This window comes from Salvelinus namaycush, chromosome 4, assembly GCF_016432855.1.
Source record: "Salvelinus namaycush isolate Seneca chromosome 4, SaNama_1.0, whole genome shotgun sequence".
NCBI lineage: Eukaryota > Metazoa > Chordata > Actinopteri > Salmoniformes > Salmonidae > Salvelinus > Salvelinus namaycush.
In genome coordinates, this window is record NC_052310.1 from 47,529,230 (window position 1) to 47,547,860 (window position 18,631).

The 18,631-nt window shown below is 42.6% G+C and overlaps 1 protein-coding gene across 3 annotated transcripts; it reads left to right on the top strand.

Annotated features, from left to right (window-relative positions):
• The first annotated feature begins 3,899 nt into the window (after window positions 1–3,899).
• On the top strand, window positions 3,900–17,888 carry LOC120046572 (zinc finger protein Pegasus-like). 3 transcript variants are annotated; one of them, XM_038991920.1, is made up of 4 exons: window positions 3,900–4,299; window positions 12,147–12,315; window positions 15,352–15,525; window positions 15,730–17,888. In XM_038991920.1, the coding sequence occupies exons 2-4, from the start codon at window positions 12,183–12,185 to the stop codon at window positions 16,698–16,700; spliced, it is 1,278 nt and encodes a 425-aa protein (XP_038847848.1). In that variant the 5' UTR covers window positions 3,900–4,299; window positions 12,147–12,182; the 3' UTR covers window positions 16,701–17,888. The 3 variants fall into 3 exon arrangements, with proteins under 3 accessions (XP_038847848.1, XP_038847850.1, XP_038847849.1); XM_038991922.1 differs by lacking the exon at window positions 12,147–12,315 and having other exon boundaries at window positions 3,901–4,299; XM_038991921.1 differs by lacking the exon at window positions 3,900–4,299 and having other exon boundaries at window positions 11,589–12,315.
• The last annotated feature ends 743 nt before the right edge of the window (window positions 17,889–18,631 follow it).

Here is an 18,631-nt window from a genome sequence, read left to right on the forward strand (position 1 = left end):
GCTCTAAAAGTTGTCAAAGACTCCAGCCACCCAAGCCATAGACTGTTCTCTCTGCTACCGCACGGCAACCGGTACCAGAGTGCCAAGTCTGGGAACTAAAAGGCTCCTGAACAGCTTCTACCACCAAGCCATGAGACTGCTGAACAGTTAATCAAATGGCTACCCTGACTATTTGCATTGACACCCTTCTTTTGCAATGACTCTCCTGCACTGGCTCTATTCACACTCACTAGACTCTACCCACACACTCACATACACACACATGCATATTGATGCCACACACATACTGTACACACACTCACACATATACAGTACACAATTTCATACTCTTCACATACACTACTGCTACTCTGTTTATTACCTATCCTGATTGTCTAGTCACTTTTACCCTTACCTACATACAGTTGAAGTCGGAAGTTTACATACACCTTAGCCAAATACATTTAAACTCAGTTTTTCACAATTCCTGACATTTAATCCCGGTAACAATTCCCTGTTTGAGGTCAGTTAGGATCACCACTTTATTTTAAGAATGTGAAATGTCAGAATAATAGTAGAGAGAATGAGAATTTCTTTCAGCTTTTATTTCTTTCATGACATTCCCAGTGGGTCAGAAGTTTACATACACTCAATTAGTATTTGGTAGCATTTCCTTTAAATTGTTTAACTTGGGTCAAACGTTTCTTTTACAGTTCTGCCCACATATTCCCTATAGGATTGAGGTCAGGGCTTTGTGATGGCCACTCCAATACCTTGACTTTGTTGTCCTTAAGTCATTTTGCCACAACTTTGGAAGTATGCTTGGGGTCATTGTTCATTTGGAAGACCCATTTGCGACCAAGCTTTAACTTCCTGACTGATGTGTTGTGATGTTGCTTCAATATTTCCACATAATTTTCCTCCTTATGATGCCATCTATTTTGTGAAGTGCACCAGTCCCTCCTGTAGCAAAGTACCCCCACAACATGATGCTGCCACCCCCGTGCTTCACGGTTGGGATGGTGTTCTTCGGCTTGCAAGCCTCCCCCCTTTTCCTCCAAACGGTCATTATGGTCATTATGGCCAAACAGTTCTATTTTTGTTTCATCAGACCAGAGGACAATTCTCCAAAAAGTACAATCTTTGTCCACATGTGCAGTTGCAAACCGTAGTCTGGCTTTTTTAATGGCGGTTTTGGAGCAGTGGCTTCTTCCTTGCTGAGTGGCCTTTCAGGTTATGTCGATATAGGACTTGTTTTACTGTGGATATAGATACTTTTGTACCTGTTTCCTCCAGCATCTTCACAAGGTCCTTTGCTGTTGTTCTGGGATTAATTTGCACTTTTCACACCAAAGTACGTTCATCTCTAGGAGACAGAACGCGTCTCCTTCCTTGCGTACTACTGTTTGTACAGATGAACGTGGTACCTTCAGGCGTTTGTAAATTGCTCCCAAGGATGAACCAGACTTGTGGAGGTCTACAATTTTTTTCTGAGGTCTTGGATGATTTCTTTTGATTTTCCCATGATGTCAAGCGAACAGGCACTGAGTTTGAAGGTAGGCCTTGAAATACATCCACAGGTACACCTCCAATTGACTCAAATGATGTCAATTAGCCTATCAGAAGCTTCTAAAGCCATGACATAATTTTCTGGAATTTCCCAAGCTGTTAAAAGGCACAGTCAGCTTAGTGTATGTAAACTTCTGACCCACTGGAATTGCGATACAGTGAATTATAAGTGAAATAATCTGTCAGTACACAATCGTTGGAAAAATTACTTGTGTCATGCACAAAGTAGATGTCCTAACCGACTTGCCAAAACTATAGTTTGTTATCAAGAAATTTGTGGAGTGGCTGAAAAACAAGTTTTAATGTCTCCAACCTAAGTGTATGTAAACTTCCAACTTCAACTGCATATTACCTCAACCCCTGCACATTGATTTGGTACTGGTACTCCTTGTATCTAGCTTCGTTATTGTTAGTTTATTGTGTTACTATTTCCTTGTTTTATTTGGTAAATCTTTCTTACTTTTTAACTGTGCATTGTTGGGAAAGGGCTCGTAAGTAAGCATTTCACAGTAAAGTCTACACCTGTTGTATTTGGCACGTGACAAATACAATTTTGGATCCTTTTTGTACTGTCTTTTTGTCAACTAGAAAAAAAAAATTTACTTGAAATTTTTTTTTAACTTGAATTACTGGACTGTGTATTTATAAATATCTTCATCACTTTTGCACTGTGGGCCTACAACACTGACTGTAAAATAAAAACATAATTTTTGATCACACTACTAAGTCTGTTGTCCAACTTAAGTGCTGCCAGCCAACTAACTATGCTGTCGGGTCTTCTTTCAATAAGGCCTATCTGCAAAAACAATCCATGTGGAAGGCTTACAAATGACAGTGCAAAAACAAAAATATTTAGGCCTGAACAAATGAAACCCCTTAAACACACAAAAATGTGCTTTATCTTTTCCAACTGACAAATTATTGTCAGTGTGTGTAAATGATTTAAAGGCATCTGCCCCCATTGGAAACCTGAGCATAATTAAATTGCAATAAAATAACATTAGTGTCGACAAGCTATTAGAAGGTGATGTTATTGACTGCTCTCTGGGCCGTAGTTTAATCCAGTGAGCTGGACTGTCATGTCTGCCTTAGGCCCCAGCCCCTAGTCCCCTGGGACTGCTATTTTCAGCTGACATGGAGAAGCCTTGTTATCTTGGCAGTGAAACCCTGTGCAGGTCTATTAGCAGACCTATCATGTAGACATTTTGAATCTTAATATACCTGATATCAACAATTGCCTTCACCATTTTTTATAGTGGAAGTTTATTTCAAGTTATAACCTTGTGTTCATGTTTATGTAATGAGTGGATGGATGCATGCTGGACACTGCTCATTTATGGACAAAATCCACCATCTAGTGTACAGAAACTGAACTGGAATAAAAACAATAATTGAACTGTGACTGGATGTTCTCATCCACTGTATTTCTAAATCTGCTAATGATAGTGCTGCTAGAGACAGACATCAGATTTCATTGTAAAGATTTTATTCTGTGGTCCTTGGTTCAACTTGAACAGTTCCTTGGTGGAGTGTGAGACAAAGTTGGTGGAGGACACACACACACACCACACTACAGTGGTCATGTAGCTCTTGTTGCAATGTAGAGTTCATGCCACCATGCCTCGCTGTTAGACCGTGTACATGACTTGCTGTACTGCTCTTGTAACATCACAAGGCAATGTGGCATTGAAAAGGATACAATGGCCTCACTCAAACTGGTAGTTTATCACCCTCTTCTCAATGCTTCTCAATGGTTTTCCTACAACTTGACACAAATGGGGAAATATGATCTTCTCCAAATGTCTTAACTGTTCAATTATTGATAGGGATGAAACATAAATGAGTCAATCTAGCTATTTAAAGTAATGTAATTGCTGTTGCTCAAATGTAGCGCCTTGTAATTAAAGGTCTATGTTTGGAAGTGTGAGCGGTTTAATCACCTAATGTTATGGGTACAAAATAGTCAACATTTTATATTTAGTGGACACTGACAAATTAAGGCAACAGTTTCCACAATTCAATTAAATACTAATGCAATGAATGCAGCAGAATGCAATGTTAAGCCTATCAAAATTGGGTTAATTACAGGTGACTATTATTTGGCACTGACAGCAAAACAAAGTTTGGAAAGATGTATGTACTATCTAGTTGATTAGTGCAGTCTGCTTGTATTTAATAAGATCTTGACAAATAATTAAACTCACCCTGCTGTACTACCACAGAGTTTTAAAACTCAGTCTCTTTGGTGGGCTACAACCACTGAGGTACACAGTATGTGAGCTACTACAGCAGTTAATTCCTAGGAACTGTTCTTCGCGCAATTATTGCACCTGAGGCGGGACGAATTTCGCGGGTGCACTGGGTGAACTCTCACCTCCACAAATTGCTTCATTGTTTTGATTCAGATAACGTCGCTAGCTAGCTAGCGCTATATTGCACATTTATGTGATTAGATACCAACCGACTGATTCTGTAGCACGCCTAGCTATTCGTCATAGGAACTCGATGCAGCCGTAGTTGAGTGATGTCTATGTAAACGGAACAGTTGTTTAGATCGAAAGACAGTAGCCAGCTGGCTAACCTGAAGTTAGCAGCAACAACATGAACGCTATTTCAACGGATCTGATCAGTCACTTGGGCACTTGTCGTCACCGGTCAATTACTGAGTTTGCCACGAATAATCGTCTGTCTTTCACTAGCTGGCTAGAGACATATTAATACTTGCTAACAATTTGTTGACATTTTGAAAAGGTAAGTTGATTCGCTAGCTAGTAAGCTAGCTCCTTGGTTACCTGGCCAGCTGAGTGTTCCAGCAATCAATGGTGGAATCGATGTTCTGTCGATGACATTGGCTAGCTAAAAGGAACTGCTAAAGTTTACATTTAGCAACATTTTTTGTCATTTAGCAGACTTACTTACAGTTATTGCATTCATCTTAAGATACTTAGCTACTGGTAGGTGGGACAATCACAGGCATGGTAAGTACAGAGTAAGAAGGGAGTGGAAGTTAAGTGCAAGTGTTGGTTCAGGAAATGTTTTTTTGGACGGGAGGTTCGAAGTGAGGAGGTGGATTATTTAAAATACTCTGAAGAGGTTTTCTGGTGCTTTCGGAAGATGGGCAGGGACACTGCTGTCCTAGTTTCAGGGTAGGGCTGGGCGATATGGCCTAAAAATCATATCTCGATTTATTTTTTATTTTTTTACTTCAGGATGTATATCTAGATTTTCATTTTTTTTTTAATTCTCAAAATAAGTATTGTACAATTAAAGGTCAGATACTGCATTTCAAACAGTCAGCAATAATCTAATGAAATCAGGGCTTGTGAAGTTATACCCAGGCTAAATGTAATTCACAACCATAAAACCATTAATAATTAAATTATTATCAAAATAGTTTAACCTGCATTTTTTTTGTTGCAATAATCACTGATCTGGCATTCAAGTCTGTCTATGAAAATGACATGTTTTGTTACAAATTCAACTATAACCATGCATAATGCACATTCAACTTCTTGTAGCAGGCATTAGGGGCGGCAGGTAGCCTAGTGGTTAGAGCAAATCACATTTTGTTTGTCACATGCGCCGAATACTACTTACAAGCCCTTAATCAACCATGCTTTAAGGGGGAAAAAAAGTTAAATAAAGAATAGATAAGTAGAAAATATAAAAGTAACAAATAATTAAACAGCAGCAGTAAAATAACAAGCGAGACTATATACAGGGGGTACAGGTACAGGCTAGTTGAGGTAATATGTACAGTCATGGTCAAAAGTTTTGAGAATGACACAAATATTAAATTCCACAAAGTTTGCTACTTCAGCGTCTTTAGATATTTTTGTAAGATGTTACTATGGAATACTGAAGTATAATTAAAAGGATTTCGTACGTGTCAAAGGCTTTTATTGACAATTACATGAAGTTGATGCAAAGAGTCAATATTTGCAGTGTTGACCCTTCTTTTTCAAGACCTCTGCAATCCGCCCTGGCATGCTGTCAATTAGCTTCTGGCTCACATCCTGACTGATCTCAGCCCATTCTTGCATAATCAATGCTTGGAGTTTGTCAGAATTTGTGGGGTTTTGTTTGTCCACCCACCTCTTGAGGATTGACCACAAGTTCTCAATGGGATTAAGGTCTGGGGAGTTTCCTGGCCCTGGACCCAAAATATTTATGTTTTGTTCCTCGAGCCACTTAGTTATCACTTTTGCCTTATGGCAAGGTGCTCCATCATGCTGGAAAAGCCATTGTTCATCACCAAACTGTTCCTGGATGGTTGGGAGAAGTTGCTCTCGGAGGATTGTGTTGGTACCATTCTTTATTCATGGCTGTGTTCTTAGGCAAAATTGTGAGTGAGCCACTCCCTTGGCTGAGAAGCAACCCCATACATGAATGGTCTCAGGATGCTTTACTGTTGGCATGACACAGGACTGAAGCTTTTTTCCAGATGCCCCAAACAATTGGAAAGGGGATTCAGAGAAAATGACTTTACCCCAGTCCTCAGCAGTCCAATCCCTGTACCTTTTGCAGAATATCCATCTGTTCCTAATGTTTTTCCTAGAGAGAAGTGGCTTCTTTTCTGCCCTTCTTGACACCAGGCCATCCTCAAAGTCTTCGCCTCACTGTGCGTGCAGATGCACTCACACCTGCCTGCTGCCATTCCTGAGCAAGCTCTGTACTGGTGGTGCCCAGACGGTCCTGGCGCTTGCTGGACTTTCTTGGGCGCCCTGAAGCCTTCTTCACAACAATTGAACCGCTCTCCTTGAAGTTCTTGATGATCCGATAAATGGTTGATTTAGGTGCAGTCTTACTGGCAGCAATATCCTTTTTGTGCAAAGCAATGATGACGGCATGTGTTTCCTTGCAGGTCACCATGATTGACAGAGGAAGAACAATGATTCCAAGCACCACCCTCCTTTTGAAGCTTCCAGTCTGTTATTCGAACTCAATCAGCATGACAGAGTGATCTCCAGCCTTTGTCCTCATCAACACTCACACCTGTGTTAACGAGAGAATCACTGACATGTCAGCTGGTCCTTTTGTGACAGGGCTGAAATGCATTGGAAATGTTTTTCGGGGATTCAGTTCATTTCCATGTCAAAGAGGGAATTTGCAATTAATTGCAATTCATCTGATCACTCTTTATAACATTCTGGAGTATATGCAAATTGCCATCATACAAACTGAGGCAGCAGACTTTGAAAATGTATATTTGTCATTCTCAACTTTTGGCCATGACTGTACATGTAGGTAGAGTTAAGTGACTATGCATAGATTATAAACAGAGAGTAGCAGCAGTGTAAAAGAGGGCTCTGGGTAGCCCTTTGATTAGCTGTTCAGGAGTCTTCTGGCTTGGGGGTAGAAGATGTTAAGAAGCCTTTTGAACCTCGACTTGGAGTGTGGTAGCAGAGAAGTCTGACTAGGGTGGTCTCAAAGGTCTCACTAACAATCTGTCAAGCCCACGTGCTATTGATTAGACAGCTAATCTTTATATTTCAAGTTTAGCCAATTTAGATCTATTTGCAGAGCTAATAAGGTTGAACAGTTGAATTGTTATGAACACACCCTTCTGTTTGAAAAGCATGTTAGCCTGGCCACTTTAAGATATTGAAAACCTTTTTTCTCAGAACTAGAACGTGTTGCCAATTCCTTATATAATTGTGTTTTATGTTTATTGCACATTTGATAAAATACAGACTAGACAGCTGCTATTCCCGATGGTGGCTACTATAACAGTCTTTGGCTAAAATGCTGCTAGCAGTACCACAATGTTGCACACGACAAACTGAGCGAATCAATGTTAATTAATACTCTTCTTTTAGTGGTGTATGCTCTGCGCACATATTTGAGTAGTTGAGACATTAAAGGGTATTGTTAGGAATGTAAACTTTTCCTCTATTCTAGTAAAATAATGTCTCAATGTGTTTTGGTGTCCATATGACCGACTCTTTTGAAACAAACTTCACAAACGCAAATACAATGTTGAAACCGCTCGTCAGAGAGAAAGATCTGATCTCTCAACTTTGTTGGTTTAAGAGGCAGGGGAGGGCTTGGTGTAAACCATAGAGAAAGAGGGGAAGCAAGAGGTTTCACTCTTGCTAAAATCTTTTTGCAAACAACTGCCGTTTTGACTGCTACCCCAAAACGTTAGAGCGTATGGAGTCTTCGTCTACTTCTCTACTATTCATATCTGTTTGCGGAACCAAAATATTCACTACGGAACTTACTGTACAGCTCCATTACCACATTTTCTTCCAACTTCCCCTAATTCTCTGCTTGTCAAATCCGAAAACGGATTAGGAATAGCATCTACCAATATGTAAATAGAGCTGTTTTAGTAACCCATCAACTGCACTCTTTCTAGCTGCAGTAAATCTTGTCAGAAACTAGCAGATTAATTATTTACCAACAAGGGCTGGAAATTCCAATAAAACTACATCATGTTTTAAAGTTTACTTTCTTTGCTTTGTCTAATAACTCTATCAAGAATCTAGCAAAGCCATTTTGTGGGCCAGATTGCAGTATTTAGTTAATATTAAAGCACAAACTTACTGTACGTTAGCATGTTTCTCACACTTTCTTTAGCCAAAAGGCAGCAGTGTTGCCATGCAATGCTAGTTTTCCTGTCTCTTAAAATAAGGTTGGGCTGTACCCCTCTGATTGGAATGAGCAGATTAGGAATAGTTTCTACCAATAGAAAGTTACCGCTGAGTTTTTAGAGTGACAAAAAGTGGCATGCTGACGTCATACTATGGAACGGCGTTTGGGTCTTTGAGTGTCAAAAAGGATACACATCAAATAACACTATTTGACGTGTTTTAATAGGCTTGTTGACCAATCAGGACCTGAATATGACTGCACGTCACAATAATTCAAATTTTTTATGTAGTTATTAAACATTGATTACACTCACTCGTATTTCATGTCACAACGGTTCATCGATACCTATGCTATGATGCTGGTAAAGTTGTCTCGCGTACCTACAGTGCTGGTCATAAAAAAAAGCTAGCTAGCTCATGGATGCAAACAACGTTCTTCCCTAAAAACATAGCAAAATGACATATGTTCTGACCACAACCACACAACTACTGACCACAACCAAACAACTACTGACCACAACCACACAACTTTGACCACATGTAGTGACCACAATCACAACTTTTTACCGCAACTACACTTCTGCTGACAACACCTAGTGATCACAGCCACACAACTTCTGACCACTCATCTAGTGACCACAACCACACAACTACTGATCACTCAACTGCTGACCACAACCACACAACTTCTGAGCATAACCACACAACTTCTGCGCACAACCACACAACTGCTGACCTCTCATCTACTGACCACAAACCACAAAACTGCTGACCACAAACCACACAACTGCTGACCACAACCACACAATGGCTTACCACATCTATTGACCACAACCACACAACTTCGGACAGCAACCATACAACTGCTGACCACATCTACTGACCACAACCTCTGACCACATGCAGTGACCACAACCACACAACTTTTTACCGCAACCACACTACTGCTGATGACATCTAGTGACCACAGCCACACAGCTTCTGACCACAGCCACACATCTTCTGACCACAACCACACAACTACTGACCACTAATCTAGTGACCACAACTTACCGCAACCACACAACTGCTGACCACATCTAGTGACCACAACCACACACCTACTGATCACTCAACTGCTGACCACAACCACACAACTACTGACCACATCTAGTGCCCACAACCACACAGCTTCTGACCACAACCACACAGCTTCTGACCACAACCACACAGCTTCTGACCACAACCACACAACTACTGACCACTAATCTAGTGACCACAACTTACCGCAACCACACAACTGCTGACCACATCTAGTGACCACAACCACACACCTACTGATCACTCAACTGCTGACCACAACCACACAACTACTGACCACATATAGTGCCCACAACCACACAGCTTCTGACCACAACCACACAGCTTCTGACCACAACCACACAGCTTCTGACCACAACCACACAGCTTCTGGACACAACTGCTGACATCGACCACACAACTGCTGACATCGACCACACAACTGCTGACATCGACCACACAACTGCTGACATCGACCACACAACTGCTGACATCAACCACACAACTACTGACCTCATCTACTGACACACAGAACCACACAGCTTCTGACCACATCTAGTGACCACAACCACACAACTTCTGACCACAACTACTGACCACTCATCTAGTGACCACAACTTACCGCAACCACACAACTGCTGACCACATCTAGTGACCACAACCACACACCTACTGATCACTCAACTGCTGACCACAACTACTGACCACTTCTAGTGCCCACAACCACACAGCTTCTGACCACAACCACACAGCTTCTGACCACAACCACTGACAACAACCACACAACTACTGACCACAGCCACACAACCTCTGACCACATGTAGTGACCACAACCACACAACTTTTTACCGCAACCACACTACTGCTGATGTCATCTAGTGATCACAGCCACACAACTTCTGACCACAGCCACACAACTTCTGACCACTCATCTAGTGACCACAACCACACAACTGCTGACCACTCAACTGCTGACCACAACCACACAACTACTGACATCAACTTCTGACCACAACCACACAGCTTCTGACCACATCTAGTGACCACAACCACACAACTTCTGACCACAACCACTCATCTACTGACCACAACCACACAACTACTGACCACAACCACACAACTTCTGACCACATCTAGTGACCACAACCACACAACTACTGACCACAACCACACAACTACTGACCACAACCACACAACTTCTGACCACATCTAGTGACCACAACCACCCAACTACTGACCACAACCACACAGCAACTGACCACAACCACACAGCAACTGACCACAACCACACAACTTCTGACCACAATCACAAAGCTGCTTACCACAGCTACTGACAACAACTACTGACCACAACCACACAACTTCTGACCACATCTAGTGAACACAACCACACATCTACAGACCACAACCATACATCTGACCATACAACTACTGACCACACATCTAACTACTGACCATATCCACACAACTTTTGACCACAACTACTAACCACTACTACTGACTATCAATGGGAATTTAAAAGGATTTCACTATTAAAATAATATAATTGAAATTCAACTTTTTAAACTTATTTCACTACCACAAAAATACGAAAGAGCTTTAGCAAGCCCCACAACTTTTAAAGTTACAATCTAGTTGTATACAGATCTTTGGTGTAATGGGAAGGTTCACACAGCATAGAAGAGCAAAAGAGATGAGACCAATAATACAACATGAAAACAAGCAGACATAAATGCTCAAAACAACGAAAAATAACAAAATCTAAATTCTTGCGATTACAGACATTTGGAATATTGCGCAAAATCATACATTCTAATTCATTATATATCGCCCAACCATACTTCAGGGGGAAGCTGGTTCCACCATTGGGGAGCCAGGACAGAGAAGAGCTTGAACTGGGATGAGCGGGAGCTGCCCTCCAGGGAGGGCCAAGAGACTAGAAGTGGTAGAACGGAGTGCTCGGGTTGTGGTGTAGGGTTTGAGCATAGCCTGAAGGTAGGGAGGGGCAGTTCCTCTTGCTGCTCCTTAGGCAAGCACCATGGCCTTGTAGTGGATGCGAGATTCGACTGGAAGCCAGTGGAGTGTGCGGAGGAGTGGGGTGACATGAGAGAACATGAGAAGCTTGAAAACCAGGCAAGCTGCAACATTCTGGAAAAGTTGCAGGGGTTTGATGGCACAAGCGGGGAGCCCAGCCAAACGCGAGTTGCAATAGTCCAGACGGGAGATGACAAGTGCTTGTATTAGGACCTGCACAGCTTCCTGTGTGAGGTAGGGCCGTACTCTACAGATGTTGTACAGCATGAACCTGCAGGAGCGAGTCACTAATTTGATGTTTGCAGAGAATGACACAGTGTTGTCCAGGGTCACGCCAAGGTTCTTTGCACTCTGGGAGGGCGGCACTGTGGAGTTGTCAAATGTGATGGAGAGGTCTTTGAGCAGGCATGCCTTCCCCGGAGGAAGAGCAACTCCATCTTGTTGAGCTTGAGGTGGTGGACCAAAGAGCCGTCGTCAGGAAATTAATTTATCAAGGTGTCAAGCTCTTTGAGGAACTCACCAAGGGCACCTGGTGGGCGATAGATGACAAGCTTGAGTGGACAAGTGACAGTAACCGCATTGAATTAAAATGAGGAAATGGACAGGTGAGGGAAAGGAGAGAGAATCTCCAGTTAGGAGAAATGAGTAGCCTTGTGCCACCACTCCAACGACCAGATGCTCTTGGACTATGAGAGAGAACTAGTCAGATGAAGAGAGAGCAACTGGAGTAGCAGTGTTCTCTAAGGTGATCCATGTCTTGTCAAAAAGTTTAGGACCTGAAGGGCAGCATAGGCAGAAATTAACTCTGCGTTCCAAAATCACAAGTTATGTCAATGTGTTGTCATGTTGTTTTTCGCCTATCTGTCTGCCTATTGACACTGTCATCATCATGTGCTGTTATGGATACAGTTGATTTATTGCACCTGAAAGCGTCTCTACCTTCCAATGGGCGAGGAAAAGCCAGAGACGTTGGACTTTGTCAAAGACTTCCAAGAGTATCTCAGCCAGCAGACTCAACATGTGAACATGATCTCGGGCTCCGTCAGTGGAGTCAAAGAGATGGACGACTTACCAGCAGGTAAGCCTAGCCCAGTTTAGACCTGAGGGAAACTCGGGTCTAGTTTTAACGTTTACCCACCTTGCAAGTTATTTGCCGACCGTTCCTGTTTGCTACACTTTTCCCACTTCCTAAACTATATCCGTAATTGGTAGACTGTTCTGATTAGGAGATCGTCGTTTGCATTGCAGAGTGGTGTCCAGGAAATAATTTAAATCCAATTGTTAGATGCTACTACCCCCTCCAAATCAAAACCAAACATGGATTCCATGTTGTGTTCTCACTTGTCTGTCTTTCACTCCTGTTTGTTTAGCTAATCCGCCTTGCAATATGGGCACAATGCTGCCCTAGACGTAGCTTGAAGACCCCATGTTGAATTGTACGTTGGGCAGAAATTTGCGTTTGCATCATGAAAGTTTCCTTTCACGACCTCTACAAGCCAGAATGTTGAAATGAAATAATTTTTCAACTTACTTTACCAGTTGTCCATGTGGTTGGTCCTTTTTGCAGGTAGGAATGTGAGACAATATATCCACAGGAATGTATAATTGAACTTTTCAAAGTGCTGGTAGTGCATTGAGATTTCTATCACCTGAAGCATGCGCGCAAGACGAAAATACATGTACGAGGTGCATGCCTACTTGGCGAGCTTGTGCGCGTGTTTACGTGGTTCTGCGTGTGCTTCAGGTGATGAAAATCTGAAAGAACTGCCAGCGCTTTGAAAAACGTATTTAATTATACTTTCCTGTTGATATATTGTCTCACATCCCTACCTGCAAAAGAACCAACTGCACAAACAACCGGTAAAGTAAGTTCAAATATACTTTTTTAAAACTTTCTGGTTTGTAGAGCTTGTGAGAGGAAATGTATGGCGTTAATCTCAGACTGTGAACCAGAGGTATCACAGTCTGATTGTCTGGCAACCCCAGACCGGAAGCAGAGGAAATGTGTGTGTGTGTGTGTGCAAAGTGAGAACAAAATAACATTTCCATATTTAATAGTTTATTGTTCACTGCTTGGCGACGCAAATGGTGCACTCCAATCAGTAGCTTCGGATGCTGGACACATGCTGTTAAGCAGGTACAGCCATTTGACTATGAGTTCTCTCGAAGGCAGTCGCTATGGAATGCCCTTAGACCTCATCTCAATTAAATAATGAATCAGAGGTCTAATATTGGGCTACAGGTAGGCCTTCCTATGGCATCAACACAGACCACCATTTGACTGTCAACTGACTATTGCCCTTGTCCTCTGAGTAAACTATCTGATTCAAACAGTTTTATCCAGACTGTTTCATGCATGATTCTGTTATCATTCTAAAATCCATTAATGCGAGTGGAGTATAATTATTTTTCTAATCTTCAATTTAAGCCTACTAGAAAGTGTGTGCCCTCAGGCCTGGAGGGAAGCAAAAGTTATTCCCCTACCTAAGAATAGTAAAGCCCCCTTTACTGGCTCAAATAGCCGACCAATCAGCCTGTTACCAAACCTTAGTAAACTTTTGGAAAAATGTGTGTTTTGACCAGATACAATACTATTTTACAGTAAACAAATTGACAACAGACTTTCAGCACGCTTATAGGGAAGGACATTCAACATGCACAGCACTTACACAAATGACTGATTGGCTGAGAGAAATTGATGATAAAAAGATTGGGGGAGCTGTTTTGTTAGACTTCGATAATGTCAAAAGCCACATTGATCAAAGTCTGCTGCTGGCAAAACGTATGTGTTTTGGCTTTACACCCCCTGCTATATTGTGGATAAAGAGTTACCTGTCTAACAGAACAAAGAGGGTGTTCTTTTAATGGAAGCCTCCAACAAAATCCAGGTAGAATCCGGAATTCCCCAGGGCAGCTGTCTAGGCCCCTTACTCTTTTCAATCTTTACTAACGACATGCTACTGGCTTTGAGTAAAGCCAGTGTGTCTATGTATGCGGATGACACAACACTATACATGTCAGCTACTACAGCGACTGAATGACTGCAACAGTTAACATATAGCTACAGTTAATTTCAGAATGGGTGGCAAGGAATAAGTTAGTCCTAAATAAAAGCATTGTATTTGGGACAAATCATTCACTAAACCCTAAACCTCAACTAAATCGTGTAATGAATAATGTGGAAATTGAGCAAGTTGAGGTGACTAAACTGCTTAGAGTAACCCTGGATTGTAAACTGTCATCAAAACGTATTGATACAACAATAGCTAGGATGGGGAGAAGTCTGTCCATAATAAAGTGCTGCTCTGCATTCTTAACAGCACTATCAACAAGGCAGGTCCTACAGGCCCTAGTTTTGTCGCACCTGGACTACTGTTCAGTCGTGTGGTCAGGTGCCACAAAAAATAACTTAGGAAAATTGCAATTGTTTCAGAACAGGGCAGCACGGCTGTACACAGAGAGGTAACATTAATAATATGCATGTCAATCTCTCCTGGCTAAAAGTGGAGGAGAGATTGACTTCGTCACTAATTATATTTGTGAGAGGTATTGACATGTTGAATGCACCGAGCTGTCTGTTTGAACTACTGGCACACAGCTCGGGCACCCATGCATACCCCACAAGACATGCCACCAGAAGTCTCTTCACAGTCCCCAAGTCCAGAACAGACTTTGGGAGGCGCAGAGTACTACATAGAGCCATGACTACATGGTACTCTATTCCACATCAAGTAACTCATGCAAGCAGTAAAATGTGATGTAAAAAACAGATAAAAATACACCTTCTGGAACAGCAAGGACTGTGAAGAAACACAAACATAGGCACAGACACATGCATACTAACACACAATAACATACGCACAATACACACACATACATATGGATTTTGTGTTGTAGATATGTGTTAGTAGAGTAGGGGCCTGAGGGCACACACTTAATATGTTGTGAAATCTGTTGTGAATGTATTGTAGTGTTTTAATAAATATATACCTGCCTTAATTTTGCTGGGCCCAAGGAAGAGCTGCCTTGGCAGCAGCAAATGGGGATCCATAATAAATACAAATATAGATATGTCTCTTGAACCTGTGTTGTGATTATTCCTGTACCTGTGCAGACTGCAGTCAGAATGGATTAGACCACCCCTCAGCGGATATGTCTCTTGATGACGGCTCAGGGATGCTGGTGGATGGCTTCGAGAGAACATATGATGGCAAACTCAAGTGCCGTTACTGTAACTATGCTACCAGAGGCACAGCACGACTCATTGAACATATCCGCATTCACACAGGTGAGCTTGAATAGGACAGATAACACCATGCAGATGCTACCAGATGTAGGGCTAAATCACTCGCTGAGCATTTTCTCTTATACAAAGCTTTCACCCTTTTATTTTCATTAGGCCTAGTTAGAGTTATCAGACAAAAAGCAAAAAACATGACATTTAAAATGTCCTCCTAAGACTTTATTCTTCCTCTTTCCTCTGGTCAAACAGGAGAGAAACCCCACAGATGCCACCTGTGTCCTTTTGCCTCTGCTTATGAGCGACACCTAGAGGCCCATATGCGCTCCCACACAGGAGAAAAGCCTTACAAGTGTGAGCTGTGCTCCTTCCGCTGCAGCGACCGCAGCAACCTTTCACACCACCGCCGCCGCCGCCACAAGCTCTTACCCATGAAAGGTGCTCGCTCTTCTCTCTCCCACAAGAAGATGCTGAGCGTCCTGCAGAAGAAGAGCAGCCTGGGCTATGGTCGCCGGCTCCTCATTAACTTCAGCCCCCCCTCCATGGTGATGCACAAGGCTGAGCACCTGGACGACTACTCCCACGAACTGCCCCACCTGCGCCAGGAGACCTACGACGACCAGGGTGCTGGTGGAGATGGAAGCTCCAGGGACAATCACCACCATCACCACCACAACCTGGTCATGGAAAACCCCCTCAACCAGCTCTCCACCCTGGCCGGTCAACTGGCCAACCTGCCCTCTGAAGCTGAGGACCAGACCCAACAGCCTCCCATATCTCCAGGTGCAGAGTCCTGTGTGGACGAGAAGCCCTTCGTCATCCAGCAGCCTCTCCCAGCCACGGCTTCTGCTGCTGTGTCAGCCAGTACTGCCCATGCTGCCTCCTCCTCCCCCATCACCCCAGAGCCCAGGCCCCCACCACACAGCAACTGCAGCCCCGGGGCAGGTCCCTGCAGCGAGCACAGCGGGCGCACAAGTACCCCCAGCATCACCAACAGCCAGCCCAGCACACCAGTCCCGGGCCTTCCCTCGCTGCATCAAGACCCCCAGATGCTGCACCACTGCCAGCACTGTGACATCTACTTCCCTGACAACATCCTGTACACCATCCACATGGGCTGCCACGGCTATGAGAACCCCTTCCAGTGCAACATCTGTGGCCACAAGTGCAGGAGCAAGTACGACTTTGCCTGTCATTTTGCCAGGGGGCAGCATAAGCAGTGACTTGTCGCCGGGTCAGTGACGAAGGACTGGAGATGATTGAAGGTGTTTTTATTTAATTCCATAATGGTGATTTTTATTTATTACTGTTGATCTTTCTGAAATTGGACATGATGTAGCCGTTGCAAATTCTGTATAGTGAATTTGATTTTACAGGAAAGAAAATAACATTTGACAGTGCCCATGTGTATGTAATGTTTAGGGATGGAGTGGTTTAGAGGTACAACTCACTTGACCGGTTTGATCGTTAAACATTCCTTATGTGGGTTTTTAACATGAACACTGTTTTCAGCCTTACAAACATACTGTAGTTCTAGATGATGCTAACATTTTATGAGTGCTCTTTTATTGGCTTTAACCGTAACCCACTAAACCATTTCAGAGTGCGAAGACGGCACCATCATGCCTCCCACAGTGCCTACCATATTCACAATCACTTAACCTGTACATTTGACGTCTTTATTTGTTTCTGTTCGTTTTCTGTAGATGAGGGTGTTATGTTGTCGTGTGATGGATTTGTAAACAGTGCCCTTCCTTAACCATCAGCTATTGGGTGTTGTGGAAAATGAAGCAGAACCTTCTACATCATGTTATATTCTGACATTTAAATGGAATACTTCATTGTGAGATCCAATACCTCTACTGTCAAAGCATTACCACCATATATTTTGTCAATCCTGTTCAGTCCAGAATTGACAAGTAGCACCAGAGATGCCATGTTTTAGCATACATGCCATGCCTTTGGATTTCTTCTGTCCTTCTATAATCAAGGCATTGCATATTAGGGATCTGTGCTTTCTTAGATATTTATTGAGTATTGTAATCTACATTTCCCAGTCAGTTAGGTGTTGTCGATGAAGTTGAAATTATACTGAAGTGAAGATTACTGCCTTAGTAGGGTTGTTTTGTATTGGATACTGTTGTCTGTTGCATAGCAACATTTGTGGAGAACATAGTTACTGTTTCTAGGACTAATTGCATGTCACCATGCTTACAGGCGTCCAATGATTGAGGGGTAACGTAAAGGGGGGAAAAAACTTGTAAGGGAGTTTGTTTAATGTGTTGTATCTTGATAGAGCAGGTGAATGTTGAAGCGTTTTGGCGATCATTATGTCACCTTGGATGACAAATTGTTTTATGTGAGAGTAATATTAACACATTTCTAAGTAAAGTGTTTTCTAACATATCTATTCTTTGTCTCAACTGTCCTTTGTCCTTTTTCTTGGTATCTATGAATTGACATTCAGTCAGAATGCTAAAGTTCACACATTTGATCTATTTCAATGCTAGCACATGGAATACGATGTTCAGACACCAATAATTGTCTGGTGAGAATGCTTTTAATCATTTAGCCAAAGTAGGAAAGAGATACAAGATTATAGTGTAGTAGCTGTGAATATTGGCTACTTCATTGCCTCAGGTGAAATGAATCAGAATTATAGTATTAATGATTAGAGTAGTTAGTTGAGGCTGGTCAGCTTAGTCTTAAGGTTCCACCTTAGCCTGGATCTCCTCCTTCTCAGCCACTTTCTCATCTGGCTTCTCCAGATCTGGGGAGGGGAAAGAAAGACCTGTTTATGCATACATTTGTGTCTGCGCAGTCTAAACCAGAGTGATAATATACATACCGGAACGTATTCAGAACAGTATATCAGAGTGCTTCACTGCTCCTAATTGTTTGTTTTCAACAGCCCAATGCAAACATTAGCCCATACAAGTTAGGGTGTCCCACATCTGTCTAGAGAAATCATAACATCATAGCCCTACTAAGAGTTAACCTTTGAGCTGGATGGGGCCCAGGATCAGGGTGTGGCTCTCCTGGGAGGGTCCCAGGTCCCTGGCCTTGCGGGTGCGGCAGCCTCGGCGGCAGCGGGAGTTATAGTCAGAAGCTTGGCAGATGGTGACTTTACACTGCAGGTACACTGACTCATGGG